The 25822-nt window shown below is 42.5% G+C and overlaps 1 protein-coding gene across 4 annotated transcripts in view; it reads right to left on the bottom strand.

Moving 5' to 3' along the window:
• PSD3 (pleckstrin and Sec7 domain containing 3) overlaps positions 1-25822 on the bottom strand; it is a 693256-nt gene that overhangs the window by 407240 nt on the left and 260194 nt on the right. The window contains exons 1-2 of one of the 4 annotated variants that reach the window (XM_044305127.1): positions 14608-14848; positions 7944-8058 (exon numbers count right to left, since the gene is read on the bottom strand). In XM_044305127.1, coding sequence (XP_044161062.1) covers positions 7944-8058; positions 14608-14661 — 169 coding nt within the window. In that variant the 5' untranslated portion in view covers positions 14662-14848. Of the gene's footprint in view, positions 1-6958; positions 7148-7943; positions 8059-14607; positions 14849-25822 lie in introns of those variants that run through there. The other 3 variants (XM_044305137.1, XM_044305119.1, XM_044305145.1) reach the window with 3 other exon arrangements.

Below are 25822 nucleotides of genomic sequence, written 5' to 3'. Positions count from 1 at the left end.
CTTTTGTATACCAAGTTCTGCCAAACCCTCTTTTCAGGTTGCGGTGCAGTAGAAGTGTGTGCTGAATACAGACATATACATCCTACCCATTAGGAAGAAGACTGGCCAAGCCACGTAGAACTATTGGTGTTTCCAACTATCATTCATTGCAGTACTGAAATTGTATCGTCATTTCCAGAACTGGACATATGCCCAGAACTATACCCAATCCCAACTCGCTCTACCACCATGACGACACAAAAATTCCATGCCACCGTGCCATGCCTTGAGGGTATGTATTGGATTCTCAGACAGCCACACTCTCCTAAAGCTAATTACATTTTATACAGAAGCACATAGGCAAATGGAAATAAGGCGCCACACCTAGAACATTTCCTAAAAAACCACATAAAATGCTCCAACTGTACTGCATAAATGGAATCTGATATTTTCCTATTCCCTTAGAAGCCATCATCAACAAGCATACATTATAGGCAAGGCGTGTAAGTGAGCAATGACATTTCTATTTAGAATAATGGAGATTATCATCATGTATTAGATTTCTGTGTTAGATTGTGCAAAAGAGAAGAAGTTTTTAATTGAAATAATTCAAAATAAGTTTTTAGATATTCCTGTTATGTACTTGTTATGGCGCCCCCTGATGTTCTATTGATTGCCTCTCAGAACATCCACCTAATGTGTTGAGTGCCACTGGTCACACGTTCAGTCCTATCTCATGGATCATGTACAATCCTCCCTTGACAGGCAAAGGCAAGGGGACTATGCAGAAACCTGACTGTCAATCAAGAAGGAGCAAAGGTGCACAGAGTGCTTAACTGCTCACTAGAGTACTTCTTCTCCAGAATAAGGGCTCACTCACACAACAATTTTTTGGGTCAGCATTTTTTGCAGCTTGGGATGCAGACCCATTCACTTCAACGGGGCCACAATAGATGTGTCTGCATCCGTTGCTCCGTTTCATGGCCCCGCAAAAAATAGAGCATGTCCTGTTCTTGTCCGTTTTGCAGACAAGAATAAGTATTTCTATCCTGCTCCGCTCATTCCATAAATTGCTCAAGGCCGGGATCCGCAATTTGTGGACTGCAAACCACTGCGCGGTTGTGTGTATGAGCCCTAAAACAGCGAATCACTAACTGAAAGATATCAGGGGCAGACTGGGAACTTAAAATGGCCCTGAAAAAAAAAAAAGTGGCCCCATTTTGTAGACTGGTCCAAATTAACAGAAGGTGGGATACTAGAAGTTGGGTGGGGGTGGGGGGGGGCAACAATTTCTTAGCGCAGCACAAAATACAGCCGCAGCAGAACCAAATATGACCCTGCTGCAGTATTCATATTTATTACCATCCCGAAAAAAAAGCAATATAGTTGAATTCATGAGGATACCTGTGGCCGTTGGCCAGGTTAATAGGTACCTGATCCTCCTAGCATTAATTAATGCTGAGAGTACCAGATCCTTATTTATTGAGCAGGACGCTGTGAGGAGGGCTCAAAATTTCCCTGTAAGGTCTATGGCCAGTGCACCCCTGAAATATATCATTACATTCAGCTAAGCTAGCCCTACAAAGCATCATGCCTGGTTTATCAGTGAACGTCCTGGCCTCAGGTTCCCTTTAAGAAACTGTTAAATCTTTAGACCATAATTATACTGAATTTTCTAATTGGGTATATCTGTACACCCACTCATTGCAGATGCAAATGTCTAATTAAACAGGAAGACATTATATAGGCATGAATGATAAATTAGCCCAAAACATCACATGCAGCAATGGCTACCTGGATTGTGACCAAACTTGAATCACTAACTGAAAGATATCAGGGGCAGACTGGGAACTTAAAATGGCCCTGAAAAAAAAAAAAAGGGGCCCCATTTTGTAGACTGGTCCAAATTAACAGAAGGTGGGATACTAGAAGTTGGGGGGGCAACAATTTCTTAGCGCAGCACAAAATACAGCCGCAGCAGAACCAAATATGACCCTGCTGCAGTATTCATATTTATTACCATCCCGAAAAAAAAGCAATATAGTTGAATTCATGAGGATACCTGTGGCCGTTGGCCAGGTTAATAGGTACCTGATAAATTAGCCCAAAACATCACATGCAGCAATGGCTACCTGGATTGTGACCAAACTTGATATAGTTTATATGCAGTGCTTCTATAACACTACGCAGGATATAGTATCAAGGCAGTGTGTGTGTATGTGTATATATATATATATATATACACAAATACTATGTACCGAAGATGGCCATATGTTTTTATATTCACTACAGGCATCCAGTAGGCGGTGTGCGGAGCTCCTCATCAGCGGTCTGCATAATACCCACACATGCCCTGAATGGCAAATGATGGCTACAATCAGTTCCTTATGGGAAGTTTTCCTGAATATACAAAAAAAAAGTAGCAGGATAGGGAAAGTATTAGATTTTATATATGCATAAAAGATCACAGATGTGCTACATTCCAGGACAGTGTCTCAGTGGACCCTGAAGCTGCATATAAGAGTCCTGTGGGGCGCTCTCCATACACTGTCATCAATGCTTCACTGTTCATGAGTTAGAGCCTTCTGTCATTTCAAAGAATTCAAGCATATCCAGTAACTACTGTTTTCTAGCATTTGGCTGCCAGCTGTACTCTGGTGCTTTTGTAATCCAAGTTACAGCAGGACTGGCTAACCATTTCATGTGTTTGGGGACTCCCGATGCTCCCCCGACAACAGATGTTGTGGAGATAAGAATTGGATTTCAACTGCCCAATAATTTTTTCCCTGTGGAGCTGCTGCCAGAGGCTCCTCTCACACGAACCAATGCCAGGCAGAAAATCAGCACCGATCAATGACATAGAAGTTGATCAGTGCAGGCTTAATAGGCCTTAAACATTCAAGGTGAAAGGATGAAAGTGCTGCTGACAAAAGACAAGCTAGTGTTTTCCTCCTTTGTTTACAAAGGCCAAATATCAGGAACAATCCTTGGCCATGTAATGTGGTCCTTACCCACCTTGCCCCGTTTAGGCCATATGCATGCCCAATCGAGCCCAATGTGCATGGAGGAGTTGGGAGAAACAGCTGTCAGCTGAACAGAGTGGACTGGGGTCCAGCAGAAGTAATTATTTGAGGGCCCACTTATTATTTATATAGAACAGCTGAAAATCCATTATTGACACTTCCTCAATACGGTCTAAAAGATTATTTTGAATAATACCATAACAAACAGACCCTAGTGGCAAATGAGGTAGTCTTCTGCCTGGCACTTATTGCTCATTATTTTGTCAGACCCATCAGAACACTAATGGGCCTGTTTACCCTTGCACTTGACTGAAAGTTGGTGCTAAAATAAAAAAAAAATAGCATGCCCTAACTACCCTATGCCAAGGTCCTGAGAGGCAAGTGTTGCCTTAGATTTTTTCTCCCAACCACTATGAACAGCCATCTAATGTCTGCTCATTCATGTAGTGTCCTCCAACATCTGCCACTGGAGAAAAGAAAGTTCCACAATGTACTATTGCAGGAGTGCTCAAGTGCATACCCCCCCCCCCCCCCTTTACAGTATGTGCAATGTACAGGACATCCATTTAGAACTTTAAGTGATATGTATAATACACACTTACTAACTGACCAAGCACATGTCATATAGTCTGTCCTTCAGGATGATGCAAGCCATGACATTTACAACCTGTCACCACCAGATCTTTGAGAAGTTCTGTTAGACATTCTTCAGTACCTCCTGCATGATCTTCTTTTGTTTTTTGCTTTCGTTTTGACAGCTCTCCTCCCTCTCCCAGCTGTCATCTATTAGCAGTGATTGGTCCCTATATATCTCCTCCCCATACTGCCTTACCTTGCGGTTTATACAACTTCCTGGATTGTGCTGAAGCTAGAAGCTGTTACTGCTGCATCCACAAGATAAGTCTGTTTCTTTATTTCTGTTTTCCTGTGGGCTTGATCCTAGGTGACCCTGACTCCCTCCATATTAAGTGTAGGGAGCCGGTGGTCGTGTCCCCTCACTATTATAGGGTGTTCAGGTGTGATACAGTTGAGGAACGAGGGTATGCAATTATCTACCATAGAGATTTTTGCATAGGCTGAGCAGTAAGGCTGGGTTCACACCTGAGCGTTTTACAGCGCGTTCAAACGCGCTGTAAAACGCTCATCACATGAAAACCAATGCTTCCCTATGGGAATGGTTCTCATCTGGGCGTTTTACAGCGCGTACGATCGCGCTGTAAAACGCCCGACGCATAATCAAGTACTTGAGCTTCTTTGGGGCGTTTTGACGCGCGTTTGTGGCCATAGGACACTGCAGTCAATCACACAAACGCGCGTCAAACGCGCGTTTACTATTACAAAAAACGCGCATAAAAACGCGCGACAAAAACGCGCGTTTGAGAAACGCTCAGGTGTGAACCCAGCCTAAGGGAGAGTGCTAGGGCTGTTACAGGGCTTACCCTTTTGATCCTTAGTTTTGGATCAAGTCAGTCGGATCTTCATTTGTGTCTTCTAGTTTTCTGTAACACCATCCGTGACACAACCATCCCTATGTCCGTTCCGCCGACCCGCAAAAAAGACAACATGTCCTATTTTTGTTCATTTTGCGGACAAGGATAGGACATTTCTACAGGAGTTAAAAAAAATGGCAATATGCACTTGCATATTGCCTGAACTGCAATGCATATTGGGCCTGAACTGCAATGCCACGCACAGCCGCTGTACAATATACAGCACTGTTCTTGGGAAGCTGCGAGGAGTCGGTGTTGGACCACTGCCAAAATGGTATGGATGACCTATCCAAAAAGTCTCTTTAGGCTAAATGCACATGATCTAGATTGCATGCAATCTGCACCGTAGGTCATGTACATTGTATTCTATGAGAATTAGAAATTCTCAATGCACACGATGCAGATTCTTTCCAGGTGGATTTTAAAATCCGCAGCATGTCAATTTATTTTATTTTTCCTGACCGGATTTTCTTCATTTACTTAGTAAAATCCGCACTGAATCCGTACGCAAATCCGCACCAATTTATGCGGATTGACGGCACAGATTTGCCCGTGAATACCTGCGGATTTAAATGCGGATTCTCCGCACATGAATCCTGAACGTGTGCATGTCCCCTTAAAGGGAGTCTGTCACTATGGAATTCGCTGTTAAACCAGGCACAATGCCTTGTAGGGTTAGATCAGCTGACTGTAATGATACCTTTCACTTAATGATCCATAGCTTCATTCTGAAGAAAAGGTCCCTTTAATCCATATGAGCAGTTAAGTGCACCGAGGGAGGCCCAAGCCACTCTGTGCACCTTTATTTCTCCTGCTTCCTCTGTCAGCTCCTGCATCTTCTTATTGACAGGCCCAGGCAAGATGACTATGCAAGAACCTGGTCCTGTCAATCAAGAAGGCAAGGGAGGGGCTGATAGAAGAAGTAGGAGGAGCAAGGGTGCTCCTCATAGGAGCAACAATGCAGCTCATTTGCATATCAATGAAAAGTACTTTTTCTCCAGAATGAAGCAACCGGTTGCTAAGTGAAAGTCTCCTTGCATTTAGCTGAACTAGTCCTACAAGGCATTGTGCCTGGTTTGACAGTGAATTTCCTGGTGACAGCTCCCTTTTAATGGCGTATCCCTGGACCTTTATGGCATGTTGATAGGATATGCCATATAGATGCAGACAGTTCTCATCTCTGGAGCCCCTCCTACCTCATGAACAAGGCCCTAAAATGAATGGAGACTAAGCCGTACATGTGCAGCCACCGCTTGATTCACCACTATGGGATTTGTGATAATAGCCATGCACTATTTTCAGAAGTCCCACAGTAGTGAAAGGAGAGGACACCGTGCATCTGTGCCATGCTCTCTGTTCATAGTGGGGCCCCAATCCTGAGATGAGAGCGGGTCCCACAAGTCAAACCCCCCACCTTTCAGACATTCATGGCATAACCTATATTGCCATAAATGTCAAGATGGGAATACCCCTTTAGGCTACATTCACACGACTGATACCGCACGGTGGACCGCACATGGCCGCCGGTATCATAGAAAATGCATTTTTGTGTGTGTGTAAGGGGGTTGGTGTTCAGCAAAAGTCGCTTTGAACTTTAACATATACACCCTCTCAGTTTGTGGCATTTTGGTTGCGCTTTTAGGGACAGTGGCAGTATATGTCGTTCCTTTTCCATAGGCTTCTAGGACTTGAACATAAATGACAGGACAACAAACATGCTACAAATTAAAAAAAAAAAACACCACTAAAAACACTTGATATTCAGCACATTTTACAAGCATTTGAAAATGCAGAAAAAAAGAAGGCCTTGTGACAACATTCAATCCATTTTAGTCATTTATTCAAGAATGCGGACTGATGTACTGATCAAACTATGAACAACCAGAATCCTCTACTTCGAAGACTATAAGATAGTAACGCCAACACATAGTGCGGAACATATCAGGTTCGTATGTGTTTTCTGGTGTACAAATCTTGCAAATGTTAGCGCAAGTGGCGTTCTGTGCCAAAATTCACAACTTTCTGCGGTTTACACCACTATTTTGGAAAATGTGGGGAAAGTAGGTGTGGTTAGTTATGTTAATGAGTTTTATGCCAGATTTAGAACTGTAACTTTAAAAAATAAAAAAATTCAAAAAAGGTTGCTATTTCCCTCCTTTTTTGAAGTTTTTTTTTTGGTTGGTGATGCATTTCTAGACAAGTGTTAACTTTACAAAAAAAATGCACCAAACTTCACCACCAAAAACCATGTGACTTTTGATAAATTTGGCACACTATTCACCAGTGCGAAGTGAAACGGTCTTCAAATGGTCCCATCATGATACATTCCCCCCATAAAGGTTACACCTACTTACAGAACATGCACGACATTCATTCATGTGAAATTTCCGAATAATGGGGTTTGTACAAGCAGTGAAATGTGAACAATGCAAACACGATATTAAAAGATCAATGTAGTCAGCTCACCCAAGTGCACTCAAGGTGCTTGGACCAGGGACCAGCTGAGGCCACGGAGAAAGCAAGCAGAAGTCCAGCACTCTTGGTGAAGTAAAAGCAGGGTCCTTTATTGTTGAATAGCGATAAAATCCACAGTACAAAATCAACTCAAGTGGCAGGAACACTGATGCGTTTCAGGGAGTACTATCCATTAGTCATAGCATTGCTATGTGAGAAAAAATGGGGAAGCCCTTTTAACACTTTGTTAGTGCAGATTAACTTAATTAGTAGAAATTAGACAAATGTACCCCAACAAAAAATATATATTACTATAAAATAATGTAAGCAAACGGCAAAAAAGTGACACAAAAAGTTTCTACTCATTGATGAACAAATTAAAGAGCATGTCAGCATGATCGACCCTAGTAAACCAGGCATAGAGCGTGGTAGGGTCGATCATGCTGAGTGCCATGACCTCTGTCCTGCAGCAATCTGTTATGTATTTTTGGAGAAATTAGTTCTTTTATTTTTATGCTCATCAGGAGGTGCCCCTCGGAGCGCTGTTCACCTCCGCCTTTAGGCCTTAGTCACTCCCTCTCTGGCATGGATTGACATGCTCATCACGGTTCCGATGTCTTATCCTGAAATGTCACACATGAATCGGCGAATGTGCACTTTGGGAGTGGGGGAGGTAGCCAAATGAGCTTGACTGCGCATGCACAAGACTTCAGTGCTAGGCATCAGAACAGTGATTATGTCTGGCCCCTGTGACTAAGGCAGGAATGAAGTGGTGCGCTTAGGGACTAGGCCTGCTCCTCGGTGCTCTGAACACTTCATTAGCATTCAAATATAAGTACTAACTTCTCCAAAACAACACAATGGATTGCTGCAAGATGGGGGATCATTGCACTGAGCATGATCAACCCTACCAAGCTGCATGCCTGATCATACTGACAGAGGCTCTTTATGAAGGGTCCACGCTGAGCAGATGGGAAAACGGACACCACATGTTTACCTGGTGCTTTGTCATCTGTTGTTGAGATGGGCGCACCAAATAAGAATTCATACTTCGCCTTTGCAACATTCTGGGAGTGTACCGACGTGTTGTTAACCCAAACATACCTTTCTGCCTGTTGAAAAAAATATAAATTATATTACTAATTTATATCAAGAATAAAAAAGAAATCAGAAATCTGGCAAAATAACCTTCATAGTAAATGAGACACCAAGTCCTGCTTTTTGGAAGGACAGAATATTACAGCCTGCTACACTTTACTGCTTGTGAGGCTCTGGTCACATTAGGTTTGAGACACCCTCTTGAAATGTTCTCAGGGTATGCACACACGGAGGTGTAGCCTTTTGTTTCTGGTAATTTACTGTATACCAAAGCTCTATAGGACAGAAGTGTGTACCTGCCTATCAAGCTGCCTTTAGTCCTCTGGCATACATTTGGTGCTATATGAGAAGGTTCTTTTTTTTTTTTAGGGGTTAAACATGTTATAAATGGATTTTTGGGAGTCTAACGTTGATGAACAAAAATCACAGAAAAGAGAAAAAACTAAGATAAAAACATCCTGCATAATATGATAAATAAATACGTGGATTTCGCTGGCTACATTTCTGAGAAAAAAAAAAAAAGATAATAAAATAGATGGAAGCTTGCAAAAAAAAAAAAAAAAACATAAATGTAGCCAGGGGCATCCAAATATTTATTTATCATATCGTGCAGGATGTTTTATCTTTGTTTTTTAACTCTTTTCTGTGATTTTTGTCTATGTAGTATTTGCTTGAGGGAGTGGCACCTTCAAGTGTGAATGCGCTCCTACTTTATCTGCGGAGTAGCATTCCTGTGCACTTTTGCCCTTTCTATCTCATAGATCGCCTTGATTATGTGGTACATATAGGTGTGCTTGCTTCTCCTCCCACCGGTTGCTGCTGCACATGGAGGTGACTAGAGGCAGCACACCATATGTGCAGAGTCTGTGCTCCTGAACATAGAAGCCCAATGGCTTAGGTAGGTTTAGTCATATAGAAGAAACCGCAGCACTCTCCTGTCTTCAATTCAGTGGAATTTATTTCACCAGCAAAAAAAAAAAATGTGATGTTTCGACCGTAAAGGTCTTTCTCAAGCAACAATCAAATAAATTCCACTGAATTGAAGACAGGAGAGTGCTGCGGTTTCTTCTATATGACGCATCCAAGGGGGAACTTCTGACTGGCTCCCAACACGGCTGGCACCACCACAAGATAAGACTTTAATTTTTTGTTGTGCTGCTATACGCATTTTTTCCTATTAGGTAGGTTTAGCATAGGACCTGCCTGATCTGAGACCACCTTGGCAGGGGTAGGCGGGCACAGATGTGTTTTGATCAAAATATATTTGCTAAGAGTCTCAGACTTTATTACATCAGAATGAGGGCTTAGTCCATATATAATGCTTGCATCTATTTTATTAGTGCACTAGTATCCTTTTCTCTGTGATTTTTAGTCTAACATTGATGGCCTATCCTCAGGATCAGTTATCAATATCTGATCAGTAGGGGTCTTACACCCAACCCCCCAGGATCAGCTCTCTGAAGAGACCTCCTCACACAGCACCATACAATGTATAGCAATTGTGTTTCGAATTGCAGCCAAGGCCCGGTCACTTGAATGGGACTGAGCAGTGCCTAGGTCATGTGACTGATTAACGTGACATCACTGGGCTAGGCAGAGTCCTGCGACCTCTTAAAACGGCTGATCAGCACTGGTGCCGGGAATCGAGCCCCCACCGAACACATATTGTGACCTTTCCTGAGGATAGCCTATGATATTAGACTGGTGTGGGTTCAATTGTTCCACCGGTTAGCTGTTTGAAGGGACAGCTGTACTGCAGTTTTGTCTCAGTCAAGTGAATAGGATGACGCTAAGGATAGGCAACTGGTTTTACAAACCTGGATAATTCCATTATATTGGCTGTATTGAAATTCCGATATTGATTTATTTCATTTTTGAAAAAAAAAAAATCCTACACCAAGCTGCTAAAAAATGAACATGTTTATTGTTACCATTTAGCTTCTTTTTTTTTTTTTTTGGAAAAAGCTTTCTTTTTCATTTTATACTTAATATTTTGCTAACTTTTAGCCCCCTTTGGGGCTAGAACCCTTGTCCTATTCACCCTAATAAAGCTCTATAAGGGTGATTAGGACTTTACACTCTCCCTGCTGCCCTGTGCTCTGTGCACACAGCAGCATGGAGCTGACTATGGCAGCCAGGGCTTCAGTAGCATCCTGGCTGCCTTGGTAACCGATCAGAGCCCCAGCATTACACTGCTGGGGCTCCAATCAGAACTGCCACTGCCACCAATGAGGAGGAGGGTACCCTGTGGCAACTGCCACCAATGATTAATACTGGGGGGCTTGGGTGGGGGGCGCACTGCGCCACCAATGTTTTTAATACTGGAGTTTGGGGGGGGGGCACTCGCCCATTAATTTATATACAGGAGGCGGGAGCTGGCTGCAGAATAATATAGCTGCACACGACCTCTATGAGCAGTAGCTGCGATCTGCGGCAGTTAACTCCTCAGGTGCAGCAGGGGTTAAGTGCCGCGGATGGCAGCTACTTGTCATAGAGGTCGGGTGCGGATATATGATTCTGCAGCCAGCTCCCGCCTCCTGTTGAATTTGAATGAATGAGTGAGTGAGTTAACATCATTCGTGGCGCAGTGACCACAGCCCCTCCCCTCCTCTTCTCTTTGGTGGCAGCGGAAGCAGGGGGGAGGGAGATAACGATAACTTTGAAAATCCTGAATATCAGACGATAATATCGGTAAAACCAACAATCGGTTGATCCCTATTGAAAACTGTAGTCAGGGGCGGAATGGCCATAAAGGGACATTTCCCGGTGGGTCGATGCCCAGGGGGCCACCTGAGCCCTCCTCACGGCTGGCCAGTGGCTGTTTTTGGGATGTATTTTGTGCTGGACTGTGGTATTTGGCTCTGCTGAGGTGGTATAATATGGTATTGCTGGCCCCACCTACTTCTGTTGGTACTGCCTTCAATGAATTTGGACCCAACTACAAAGCGAGGCCACTTTTAGTATTTTTTCCAGAGCCACTTTAAGTTCCCAGTCCACTGCTAGCATATAGTTGATATGGCTGGGCCTAGCCAAACAATCCTGATATAACCGTACACACATGTTCTATATTAGTATATAGGATACTAAAGTTTCAACCTCTAGTATAAGGGTACGTTCACATGTTCGGGTTTCTACGCGCAGTTTTAGAAACCAAAATCAAGAGTGAATCATAAAAGAAAAGAATGTACCCTAAGACAGGGATGCTAAACCTGCGGCCCCCCAGCTATGAGCCTACAGCAGGAGATTGTGGGAGTTGTAGTTTTACAACAGGTTGAGCATGCCTGCCCTAGGAGATATTACATAGAATGTAATTTATCCAAACAATACAGAAGGGGCATCATGACACTAGGGAGCCAGGACGTGGGTGTGGATTTTTCAAATCACATATAGCATTCTCCGGCACAAAAATCCTATTGAATCCCCCAATTATATGTATACTAATTGCATAAAGGATCCCATAGAAACCAGTAGAGAGAAGGTAAGTGTCTGGCTAAGGCCTCATGCACACGACCGTTGTGTGCATCCGTGGCCGTTGTGCCGTTTTCCGTTTTTTTTTCGCGGACCCATTGACTTTCAATGGGTCCGTGGAAAAATCGGAAAATGCACTGTTTGGCAGCCGCATCCGTGATCCGTGTTTCCTGGCCGTGAAAAAAATAAGACCTGTCCTATTTTTTTCACGGCCAACGGTTCACGGACCCATTCAAGTCAATGGGTCCGTGAAAAATCACGGATGCACACAGGATTGTCGTCCGTGATCCGTGTCCGTTTTTTCCTATCATTTCAATGGCAAACTTGACTTAGTTTTTTTTTTTTCATTTTTCATGTCCGTGGATCCTCCAAAAATCAAAGAAAGACCCACGGCCGAAAAAACTGTCACGGATCACGGACCCCGTTTTTGCGGACCTTAAAAAAAAAACGGTCGTGTGCATGAGGCCTCAGGCTGTATAGTTATCGGCATACAAATGATTCTGTAAAGGGCTTCACAACCATGAACATCCAGGTACACACGTGCTACAATGTATCAGTCACCTCCTAATTAATCATACTGCCATGCTGCATACAGCCCTTATGTCGCTAACCGCTTTGCCATGTGCAAGAAACCCATAAGGCTCCATACAAGGTGCAATTCAGGTGAGAAGGGCAGACCTGGATGTATTCTGTGCTGTGCCATGCTTCCCAGGAACAATGCCTCTAGGTCAGGGATCAGCAACCTTCGGCTGCTGTGAAACTACAACTCCCAACAAGCGCACTTACTCAGCTGTTCTTGTCACTCCCATAGAAGTGAAAAGAGGATTCCGGGAGTTGTAGTTTCAGAACAGCTGAAGTGCCGAAGGTTGCTGATCCCTGGTCGGGTATTACATGTGGTGCAGCACGTCTACATTCTCACAGGTACAGCAGGAGGCCCTGTGATAAGAAACCCAAATACATGACTTTAACTACTGAGTGACCACTACAGTCCACAAGTACATTTACCTTTAAGCATCTGAACGAACGCCTGTGGACTGCAGCTGTCACTCAATAGTTAATATAGTACTGTCATATAACATGTAAATATTCCTGCCCTATACAACATATAAAACTGTAACTAAACCCATTACTGTGTATATATGTATACAATAGCTATACTGTACAGAGATAAAGTATATAATACTGTAACTAAACCCATTACTGTGTATATATGTATACAATAGCTATACTGTACAGAGATAAAGTATATAATACTGTAACTAACCCCATTACTGTATATATATGTATACGATAGCCATACTGTACAGATACAGTATATAATACTGTAACTAACCCCATTACTGTGTATATATGTATACGATAGCCATACTGTACAGAGATAAAGTATATAATACTGTAACTAACCCCATTACTGTGTATATATGTATACGATAGCCATACTGTACAGAGATAAAGTATATAATACTGTAACTAACCCCATTACTGTGTATATATGTATACGATAGCTATACTGTACAGAGATAAAGTATATAATACTGTAACTAACCCCATTACTGTGTATATATGTATACGATAGCCATACTGTACAGAGATAAAGTATATAATACTGTAACTAACCCCATTACTGTGTATATATGTATACGATAGCTATACTGTACAGAGATAAAGTATATAATACTGTAACTAACCCCATTACTGTGTATATATGTATACGATAGCCATACTGTACAGAGATAAAGTATATAATACTGTAACTAACCCCATTACTGTGTATATATGTATACGATAGCTATACTGTACAGAGATAAAGTATATAATACTGTAACTAACCCCATTACTGTGTATATATGTATACGATAGCCATACTGTACAGAGATAAAGTATATAATACTGTAACTAACCCCATTACTGTGTATATATGTATACGATAGCTATACTGTACAGAGATAAAGTATATAATACTGTAACTAACCCCATTACTGTGTATATATGTATACGATAGCCATACTGTACAGAGATAAAGTATATAATACTGTAACTAACCCCATTACTGTGTATATATGTATACGATAGCTATACTGTACAGAGATAAAGTATATAATACTGTAACTAACCCCATTACTGTGTATATATGTATACGATAGCTATACTGTACAGAGATAAAGTATATAATACTGTAACTAACCCCATTACTGTGTATATATGTATACGATAGCTATACTGTACAGAGATAAAGTATATAATACTGTAACTAACCCCATTACTGTGTATATATGTATACGATAGCCATACTGTACAGAGATAAAGTATATAATACTGTAACTAACCCCATTACTGTGTATATATGTATACGATAGCCATACTGTAAAGATACAGTATATATTACTGTAACTAAACCCCTTACTGTGTATATATGTATACGATAGCCATACTGTACAGATACAGTATATATTACTGTAACTAACCCCATTACTGTGTATATATGTATACGATAGCCATACTGTAAAGATACAGTATATATTACTGTAACTAAACCCCTTACTGTGTATATATGTATACGATAGCCATACTGTACAGATACAGTATATATTACTGTAACTAAACCCATTACTGTGTATATATGTATATGATAGCCATACTGTACAGATACAGTATCTCTAATACTGTAACTAAACCCCTACTGGGAGCAGGAAAACGTCAGTATTGTCAGCAGTGGAGTACCCAAACGCCTATACACGCTATGCCACACAGACGGGGCACACTCGGGCCTTGCTTTGTGCCCTCACACCTCCTCAGTGAGTGCCTCCTCCCCGCGGCTGTCAGTGCAGGCCGCCATCTAGTGGTCAGAGGCGCACATTACACAGGAGGTGGTCAGCCTTCACCAGCAGATGGCCCCCCAGTATACAGAGAGCGGCTGGCACAGATAGTAGAGGGAGAGGTGTATCACGGCTCATGTGTCTCCACAATGCTGCTGGCTGGAGATCAAAGAGCAAGTCAGGGGGGCACAGTCCTGTCTTGTCGTGCCCACCCCACCGTCCTAGTACCCGCCTGTACACTGGCTCGACGCGCACACATATGTGTAGAAACACACTTACCTTATCTGCGGAATTTCTTTCATGAAGACAGCCTCCTAAAGTGGAAGGGGCCATTACACCCTGCCCCCTCCCAGTGTAGCCGTGGAGAGCCAATGTAGAGACGGCTACTGAGGCAAAGGTGTGGTCACACAGGAGTAGGGGACTGTGTGCCCTGACCTGCTCTTTGATCTCCGGCCAGAAGTGATGTGGACACGCTGAAGCTGTGAAAAGCTCTCCCCCTCCCTCCACTCTTCTACCCAGACTGTGCTTTGTCCATAACCCACTCTGCCACCTGCTGGTGAAGCGCTGCATCGCCCTGTAATGCTCTCCTTTCACCAGCAGATGGCCGAGGCAGGGGATGAAAAGACCCTGTCAGTAAGAAGTGTATTGATGCAGAAAGTGATAATGACCCCCTTTCTAAAAGCGCAGTGTGCACATAATGTATACAGGGTTGTAATAAGACTGCTCAGCTGAGGTGTTAGTATCCGTGAACAAACACTGGCATCTTTGTCTGCGCTGCCTTCCTTTCTTGGGGACAGGACAAAGGATTACAGCGTGTCCATACATAGCATTTTACTCTGGCTTTCTGCCATTTTTTCCCCCCCAGCACATTTTGGTTAGGATAGGAAACATATCCCATTCTGGTGAAACGCACCATTATTTTTATTTCTGTTACACAAATCTTTTCTGTAGATTTTTTTTTAAAATATGTTTTCTATGGTTTCAGAAAAATATCTTGCCGATTTACGGTGCGATAAGGTGAAGTTCGCACAGCGGTAGACATTTCTGAGACTGTAAAATATGTTCTATATGTGTGAACGACGGGGTCGTGTCTGCAACATGTGCATGGATTTTTTTAATGCTTATGAATGGGCGACAGAAACACCCCAGCTAAATTATGTATGTTAGAGAGGCCATTATTAAAACAAATACTTCTGAGTGATTGAAACCCCTTCTGCTTCTCGCCTCATGAGTCTGGAGGGGGTTCATAAAGGGGTTGCCCAAGCGAAATGAATACTTTCCCAAGAGTAGTGAGGCGCCATTCACACAATCATGGGGCGCAAAACACGGGCACCAGCCATGTGCACTGTGCATCGACGTCAATGGGTCCGCAATCTGCAAGATGTAGTGAAAGTTAGGACGTGTTCTATCTTTTCCGGCGAGGAGGCACAGCTAAACACATGGAAGCCCTTCTGGATCCATGCCTCCGCATCTTGTGGATCACGGATCCATTGAAGTCATTAGGTCCACACTGTGATGCGGGGTGCACATGGCTGGTGCCCACAGTTTGCATGCCACGGTCATGTAAATGGAGCCTGACTGCTCCTGGGAAATTATTAATTTAGCTTGGACTACCCATTTAAGTTGAACATCCAGAATTAGCTACTGTACTGCTCCCATGCATATACACGTGCGGCTCAGCTACATATGTGTTGTCAATGGGGAGAAAGGAGACATCTCTGGGAGCGGATTATCTAACGGGAGAAAAAAAGGGATCGGGCATTGAGCTCCCAATATACATTTGATTTTATACCAGGTAAGGCTCACAGTAGTCTAAGGCTACATTCACACGACCGTATGTGTTTTGCGGTCGGCAATTTGCTGATCCGCAAAACACAGATGCCGGCTGTGTGAATGTAGCCGGCCCTATGATAGAAATGCCTATTCTTGTTTGTGATTGCGGACAAGGATAGGACATGCTCTATCTTTTTTGCGGGGCCGCGGAACGGATCTACGGATGCGGACAGCACATTGTGTGCTGTCTGCATCTTTTGCAGCCCCATTAAATTGAATGGGTCCGCAACCGTTCTGCAAAATTGCAGAACGGATGCAGAGCCAAAAATACGGTCGTGTGAATGTAGCCTAATGTGTATAGGGCCATTACTCCAGACTTGGGGGGGGGGGGGGGGGGGGGGGATTTCAATTAATAAATATCTTTTCCTACCAATCAATATCTGTCTGTTCAGCTACTCCTGCTCCATATGGGAAGATCACACGTGGCTTCCTTGTTGCCATTGCTGAGGGTCTGCCCCACTGACAGACTGTTGGTAGATCTAATCCACAGCATGCCCAATCTGTTGTGGAAATGCCATGGATTCTCACAGTAAGTTGTTTTTCACTAGGGTGAAAAAAAGGGTGAAATCTAAAGAAAAATGTAGGGATGTTACCACAGGTTCAGAGCGGAAAAAGTCTAACCACTTACTCAACCACAGCTATGCATTATCAGTCCACAGTGAGAAGACATTGCAGAAAAAGGACATTTTCATAGGACATCACTGCTCCTGTGCCGATCTCTACTGATGGTCTACTCAACAGATACTTCAATGTGTCGTGCAAAAGAGTCATTCAAGGGCCTTTCTAGCTGGAAAAGTGCTGTAGCATTTCCATATGAAACTTGGAATGTGAGACTAAAATTTACTAGAGTCATGTCCAACTTTTAATAATTGTCTATGTAAACTTTCAAAGAGGGCTCAATATTTAGTTCATATATATATATATATATATATATATATATATATATATATATATGACTAAAAAAAATAACGCACCCTGATAGAAATGGCAGTGTCATGGCAGAGTTTCAAGGTCTGCACACTTCCTTGAGCTGCCCAGTCGACAGATTTATCACCAATTGAGCATTTATGGGACCAGGTGGTATGCCAGCTTCAATCCCCTACAAGTGTGGAGGACCTACATGCCCAACTGTAACATCTGTGGACAAATGTGTCGCAGGATACCGTACAGAACCAGTATGCCTCCATGCCCAACCGTATCTCATCTTGTATCCAGGCTGGAGGTGGCCCAACAGGATACTAGAGCTTCCTATCAATTGTACAGTTTACCCCAATAACCTTCTCCTTTCGCTGTAATATAGTAATCACATATATCATCATTATAATCACACATAGAAAGTTTCTCTCCAACAACTCCTCCTTGGTGTGATATTTCTTGTCAGGGAGTGTAAAATGTAGTGCATGTACATGGCAGTGAACTTTATATGAATATTCAGCGTGGAATTTCATGCGGATTGCACAGCAAAATGTGTTACATGCCGATTGTACTGTGCATTTGACCCTTTGTACAGTGTATTATCATATTATCAAAGAGGATAAGATTTTACCAAATCTCATCCACACGCTGCAGAAAATATTTGAAATAGAAGTGGAATTGTGGTGCGCCTTTTTAAATGTGGAGAGCTGATGTGAGGTGAGCAGAGAGGAGAGACCAACACACTGACGCAGGTCGGGCGGTACGATCAGAGGTTCGATGGAGTTTGCCAGGGGCATCGGTTACGTGAATATGTGATGCAGCTAGAGGGTAGTAATAGTAGTTTGCCTGGAGGTGTGTAGTCTTCAAATAGCTGCAGTCACATTATAGGTGATACAACGAAGGGGATGTTTAAGAGTAAGATAAGGCTGAAGGGGAAGGAGCAAAGGAACAACTGTCACGGACGTTCCTGTGACAGCTGGCAGAAGATCGGTGAGACTGGCAACACGTGGTTTGATCTGACATGTTTTCTGTTTCGATCAAATTACGTCTGTGTTGTTTCTGGTGCTTGCCACTCCTTCTTTCCCCAGGTGTGGCTATTATGGTCATTTAACCTTCTCTATTTATTGTTGTTTCTCCCACTATGCTATGCGGTTTATAGCTTCAGTTTGAGATGTGGATTGCTGGTGTGTGGATCTCGGCTGAGTTCCTGGTGCTGCCATAGCCACTTGAAGTTAAGTGTTTTCTTTCCCTTCTGTATTTTGTTTGAGTTATTTAGTGTTTTGCATTTCCCTGTCATTTGTATTAAGGCCTGAGGGAGACTCCTGTGTGTCCTTCCTTTTGGAGGAACAGGTTGTCTCAGTCCTGATATTAGTACCAGGTTCCTATAGGGTGAGTTAGAACATTAGGTATTCATGTGTATAAACTCGCCTACCTCTGGGGCCTGTTCATACTGGTAGTTAGTCAGGACTTTTATTAGGGTTTTACTAGGAGGTGTCCATCTCCTATGCCTAGTTTCCAGGCCTTATTCCCTGAACCCTTTCCCTCCTATGTTTGGTGTGGTGTTTCCCTCCCACACCTGAACGTGACAACAACTCTCAAAATCCATTTCATCACATGATTTCATGACGACCTGACACAGAAGAGACTTAAAGCTGGTTCCTGCCGCAACGAGAACTGAAGAAATACTGATGTTCCAGTCAATGGGAAAGGGGCGACAATGACGAGGAATGCTGGAAATTTCTCACAAAGGAACATTAGTCAAATCAATAGCTAAGAGCTTGAAAATGCACCATAAATGTCTTAGGCTTCTTTCACACGGGTGTCGCGTGTGAGGGTCGGATAGGATGCGAGTGCATTGCGGGAAAATACACGATTGTTCAGCACGAATGCAAAACGTTTTAATGTGTTTCGCACGCCCGCGAGAAAAATCAGCATGTTTGGTACCCAGAAACGAAACCGAACTTCTTTGCAGAAGTTTGGGTTAGGTGTTGTGTAAATTTTATTATTTTTCCTTATAAAATGGTTATAAGGGAAAATAATAGCATTCTTCATACAGAATGCTAAGTAAATTAGGGATGGAGGGGTTAAATTTATTTTAATTTTTATTAAACTCTCCTCATCCACTTGTTCGCGAAGCCCGGCTCATCTTCATTCTTCTTCTTTGAGAACCTGGGAGGAAAAGGACCTTTGGTGACGCGCTTATCACATGGCCCATCACCATGGTGATAGGCCATGTGATGAGCGCAGTGACGTCACCAAAGGTCCTTTTTGCCCAGGTCATCAAAGAAGAAGAAAGAAGAAGAGTCGGGCAGCGCGAACAAGTGGATTAGGTGAGTTTAATTTTATTTATTTTTATAACCCCTCCATCCCTCCATATTTACTTAGCATTCTGTATGACGAATAATATTATTTTCACTTATAACCACGTTATAAGGGAAAATAATAAAGATCGTCTCCCCATCCCAATGGTCACCTAGCAACCATGCGTGAAAATCGGACATGCTTGCGATTTTCACACAGCCCCATTCACTTCTATAGGGCCTGCTTTGCATGAAAAACGCACGATATAGAGCATGCTGCGATTTTCACGCAACGCACAAGGGATGCGTGAAAATCACCACTCATGTGCACAGCCCCATAGAAGTGAATGGGTCCGGATTCAGTGCAGAAAACTCGCCAGTGTGAAAGAGGCCTTACTGTTTCAAAACAGTTGTCCAAGATTTTTATATTGATGAACTATGCTCAGGAAAAGCCAGCATTATCTGATCTGACACCCCATACCCACACCAATCAGCTCTTCTACAGTAGCTCCAGCACCCATCACCAGAACTACATACTGTCCAATGTGTAGTGCATATAGAGCTGGTTCCTGCAGTGCTGCTTGCAGCAAAGTTAATGAAAGGAGCTACTTGAGAACAGCTTATTGGAGGGGGTGTGGGGTGTTGGACTCCTGCCGATCAAATATTGATGGCCTATCCTTAGCGTAGGCCATCAGTATAAAAATCCTGAAGTGCCCATTTAGGAATCACCCATATGATGAAAACATTTTCATCTGTTCTTATTGGCCTTGTGTTTTCAAAAGTTGACATCCAATAAATCCAGTCTTTTTGGCGTTCACTGAACTACTTTTCCTAGTCCAAGTAAACATCTAATTATCTATTTTTACAGCTTTACAAATTGGTGGAGCATCTAATTAGGTGCAGCTTCGACTTTTATTTATCAGGCTAAACAAATTTAGATTGACATACAGTAGTACAAGGAACTCTTTGTGCAATTTTAAATGCTTGACTTGCAAACCTATAAAACCTTAGCACCAAGAAGAAAACAGGAGACACAATGCTTCACTCTTCAGCACTGTAAACAGTAAGACCCTGATCCCACGGAACTCTATTACAGGGAGTGCAGAATTATTAGGCAAATGAGTATTTTGACCACATCATCCTCTTTATGCATGTTGTCTTACTCCAAGCTGTATAGGCTCGAAAGCCTACTACCAATTAAGCATATTAGGTGATGTGCATCTCTGTAATGAGAAGGGGTGTGGTCTAATGACAGCAACACCCTATATCAGGTGTGCATAATTATCAGGCAACTTCCTTTCCTTTGGCAAAATGGGTCAAAAGAAGGACTTGACAGGCTCAGAAAAGGCAAAAATGGTGAGATATCTTGCAGAGGGATGCAGCACTCTTAAAATTGCAAAGCTTCTGAAGCGTGATCATCAAACAATCAAGCGTTTCATTCAAAATAGTCAACAGGGTCGCAAGAAGCGTGTGGAAAAACCAAGGTGCAAAATAACTGCCCATGAACTGAGAAAAGTCAAGCGTGCAGCTGCTAAGATGCCACTTGCCACCAGTTTGGCCATATTTCAGAGCTGCAACATCACTGGAGTGCCCAAAAGCACAAAGTGTGCAATACTCAGAGACATGGCCAAGGTAAGAAAGGCTGAAAGACGACCACCACTGAACAAGACACACAAGCTGAAACGTCAAGACTGGGCCAAGAAATATCTCAAGACTGATTTTTCTAAGGTTTTATGGACTGATGAAATGAGAGTGAGTCTTGATGGGCCAGATGGATGGGCCCGTGGCTGGATTGGTAAAGGGCAGAGAGCTCCAGTCCGACTCAGACGCCAGCAAGGTGGAGGTGGAGTACTGGTTTGGGCTAGTATCATCAAAGATGAGCTTGTGGGGCCTTTTCGGGTTGAGGATGGAGTCAAGCTCAACTCCCAGTCCTACTGTCAGTTTCTGGAAGACACCTTCAAGCAGTGGTACAGGAAGAAGTCTGCATCCTTCAAGAAAAACATGATTTTCATGCAGGACAATGCTCCATCACACGCATCCAAGTACTCCACAGCGTGGCTGGCAAGAAAGGGTATAAAAGAAGAAAATCTAATGACATGGCCTCCTTGTTCACCTGATCTGAACCCCATTGAGAACCTGTGGTCCATCATCAAATGTGAGATTTACAAGGAGGGAAAACAGTACACCTCTCTGAACAGTGTCTGGGAGGCTGTGGTTGCTGCTGCACACAATGTTGATGGTGAACAGATCAAAACACTGACAGAATCCATGGATGGCAGGCTTTTGAGTGTCCTTGCAAAGAAAGGTGGCTATATTGGTCACTGATTTGTTTTTGTTTTGTTTTTGAATGTCAGAAATGTATATTTGTGAATGTTGAGATGTTATATTGGTTTCACTGGTAAAAATAAATAATTGAAATGGGTATATATTTGTTTTTTGTTAAGTTGCCTAATAATTATGCACAGTAATAGTCACCTGCACACACAGATATCCCCCTAAAGTAGCTAAAACTAAAAACTACTTCCAAAAATATTCAGCTTTGATATTAATGAGTTTTTTGGGTTCATTGAGAACATGGTTGTTGTTCAATAATAAAATTAATCCTCAAAAATACAACTTGCCTAATAATTCTGCACTCCCTGTATATTAGACTCTGTATTGGTCTGTAGTGAAATGTTCAGACCTTCTTAACTTGGCTTTTCGGAAAATTGATTGGGGTAGAGTAGACAAGGTTCTCCAATCCTTAAGGTGGACATTAGACACATTAGATAGAAGTTGGTTGATGGCTAAACAGCAATTGAACAAACATCTGGTGAACATTCGTTTCATTGACACGGTCATACATGTTTTAGTCCATATTGGCTGTTACAGTTGTTCAAAACTGCTCATACACGTTCAATGGAACCTGGTGACGGACAAAAGATCTTTCTGAGAATTTTCTTTTAAAGAAAAATCTTTTGTTCACAAATGATCTCTTAAACATGGCCTACTTCACTAATCGTCTGTCAGCTAAAATGATTGTTTCATGTTAAATTTCACCCAACGAATGTTCATTTTGGTTGAAATCATACATTTTCATCAACTTTAGACTAATGTGTATGGCCACTTATCCAGTAGAAGAACTAGGCTGAAAAAGCAGATATGTCCACTTATTCTGCTGCTCTATACAAGGGCACCATATGCTATCTACAGTTCCATCAGCAGAAACATTTGGTGTGCCATTCGGACACATAGCTTATGAGTCTGGTTTATTCATGAGAAGAGCACTCCCCTGCCCTGTATTCTTTCAAGCCCTGTTTTTGGACTTCATATGTGGCTTCACTGTCTCTATCTGTTCTCAGCCTATTGTATCTACCTCTCGTGATGCTAATCATCCAGAGCTACTTATCACATGAAACCAGAGCTTCAAGGAAAGTAGCTTGAAGCTAATTTTTCATATAATGAAAATGGATTTGATATAGTGTTACATTTGACTGCCACATGTCACATACAAATAGAAAACTATTCCAAATGCTAAAATCATTCTGGCAACGTATGCATCTATTAGTGCTGTCAAGATACAATTCCCAGTGTGCATTCAATCGGGAGGACAGTGGTGTGAAATAATTCTTGGTAGACCCTAAGATGCTCTGAGGATGCGTTAAGTGGCATCCATTGTGATCCCTAGGGATACTCGACGCTGCCAGGCTAGATCAGGGAAAACTAATCCTAAAAATGGTGAATTTTACATTTAGATTTGATCTGTGCATTAAGAAATCAATAGACACCATGGATTGAATGAATTTTTCCATTAGTGTTCATGTTTTCCAGCGAGCATACAGCAAAGGTCTAGCTCTGCTCTAGCATCGCCCAGTGAGTCAAGTCGTTGAAGACTTTAGTCCTTCCACCTCTACTAAATAATGGACAGATTCCACGCGTTTAGGAAATATGATAATGAGGTAGAAAGAAAGCATATGGTGAAGCCTGAGGGTAGAATCAGACAGAACATGCAGTTTGCTAACCTGATTTCCATTGACATTTAGCAATACAGCAGTGAGTAATGGCAGACATCGCTTTGGAAATTATACAAGTGCTCTTCTCCCTGAAGATCCTTGATGGTCAGCACCTGGAATTTATCAACCACGCTATGTGTATTTAGTAGTAGTCATTTTTGGTAAATAAACCAGCTTGAATTGAAGACCAGCGAGTGCTGCAGTTTTATTTTTTATTTATTCTGGATGATTTGGGGATGCTACAGACTTGCATCCAACACTGCGGGCACTGCCACCATAGAGAGTTTTTGCTATAGATTCTTAAGTGCTGCTACTTTTTTTTTTTTTTTAACACATTTATTAAGCGTCACATTTTTGTCATGGGGGTGGGGCCTTTTAGGAAAGGAGGTGTTTCTTATCATTCACTGTGATACATTTGGCCCATCTTTAAACTGTCTAGTCTAAGCTAACACTGTCAGAAAATTGGTATTAGCAATTCTACCCCTATGTCTTATTAAAGGGATTCTTTCACCAGAATTAACCCTATTAAACTAGCTGACATTAGCGATGTGCTGTCAGCTAAACCTAACTAGCCTATTCCTACTTTTATCTATGCCGCCGTTACTCCAGAAATATAACTTTTATAATATGCTAATTAGCCTCCTCTAGATGCAGGGGGGTTCATTGTTCCTGCTCCTAGAGGCTCCGTTCTTCCACCTTTGTCGCCTCCCTCCAAGACCTGATTGACAGGGCCAGGCAGAAGTGTGATTATATACTTTTATGGGAAAAGATTCAGTAAAACGTTATGATTTATACACTTAAAGGGCATCTGTCAGCAGATTTGTGCCTATGACACTGCCTGACCTGTTACATGTGCGCTTGGCAGCTGAAGACATCTGTGTTGGTCCCATGTTCATATGTGTCTCCTTATAATTTTGTTTATGCAAATGAGCCTCTAGGAGTAACAGGGGCGTGGCTGTTACACCTAGAGACTCTGCTCTCTCTGCAACTGCCGCGCCCTCTCTAACATGCTCTATAACAGTGTTCCTCAACTCCAGTCCTCAGGACCCACCTACCAGTCACATTTTCAGGATTTCCTTAGTATTGAGCAGGTGATATAATTAGTGTCCATGCATCAGGACTTACTACAGGTATTCATCCTGTGGGATATTCTCAAATCCTGACTGAGAGGTGGGCCCTGAGGGCTGGAGTAGAGGACCACTGCTCTATAACATGCTGCCTGCAGATAGGACTGAATTTTATGGTGACAGGTAGACATGAGCGAATTTCCAGTTATTAAATTTGTTTGTGATTTGTTTACTGGTAAAAAGAAAATTGCGTTATGGATTCCGTTACTACGGACCATAACGCAATTCTATGACGGAATGCATAATAGAATGCCTTTAGAGACATTCCATTATTCATTCCGTCATAATAGAAGTCTATGGGCTGCATAATGGATCCGTCCCGTTTTCGTTATTCAGTGACGGATATACCGCGAGCACGACTGACATGGCATGCGTGGTTCTGGTTGTCTACTACTTTGAACTCTGAGCTGGTTTTGCTTATGAAGGCTCCTGATGCCAAGCAAAGAAACTCGTTGAGCCTGAGCATAGGATTTAGCATGCTAGCAAAGTAGCAACCATTAGCAACCTTATTCACAGCAGCCACCTAGGGAAGGGATAGATGGTGAAGGCTGACCATCCCATACTCCGCCATAGGTAGGCAGTATTAGTGAGGTGGGAATCCTCTGTAGCAGTAGAAAATTACCAAACAGCTAAAGTGTTTCCAGTGCTCCTTTCCCTAGTTGGGCTGCTTAACGCTAGAATAACGCTAGTGTGAAAGTACCCTAAGAGAGGCATGGGAGCTAGTCATACCTGAGTCTGAGTTTAGCTGCCTTTAAGGGTCCATTTACACGTCCGCATTTTCGTTCCGCATTTTGCGGAACGAAATTGTGGGCCCATTAATTTCTATGGGGCAGCACGATGCAATTGCGGACAAGAACAGGCATATTCTATTAGCGCCGGCAATGTGCAGTCTGCAAAATGCGGAACGCATATTGCCGCTGTCCATGTTTTGCGGATCCGTGAATCCACAAAACACGTTGCGGACGTGTGAATGGAGCCTTATACTCAGAGTGACGTTATTACTTAGTAACAGAATTATATGATCTAGTCCCGTCTGAGCTTTGGCAGTTTCTTACCTTATTCCAGCCAGTTTTTAGATGTTGTGATAATTAATAAACATTTTTAGTTTTTGTTTTAAGCGTCCATCATGAATCCACTGTGCATTTGTTAACTAATGTGACGCAAACCACTTATGTTTGACCGTGAAAGACTCCTTTAAATGTATCACAAAAGTGGGTGAGGCGTCAGAGTTGTAGCCAGTGCGACTCATTTAGACTGTTCACACTTTGTTTGTTTTTTATTATGTTTGGCATGTGTGCTGGGTAGGCTGCCAGAGCTTATGCCCTAT

Source organism: Bufo gargarizans, chromosome 1 (assembly GCF_014858855.1).
Source record: "Bufo gargarizans isolate SCDJY-AF-19 chromosome 1, ASM1485885v1, whole genome shotgun sequence".
NCBI lineage: Eukaryota > Metazoa > Chordata > Amphibia > Anura > Bufonidae > Bufo > Bufo gargarizans.
This window is presented reverse-complemented; position numbering and strand designations above follow the sequence as displayed.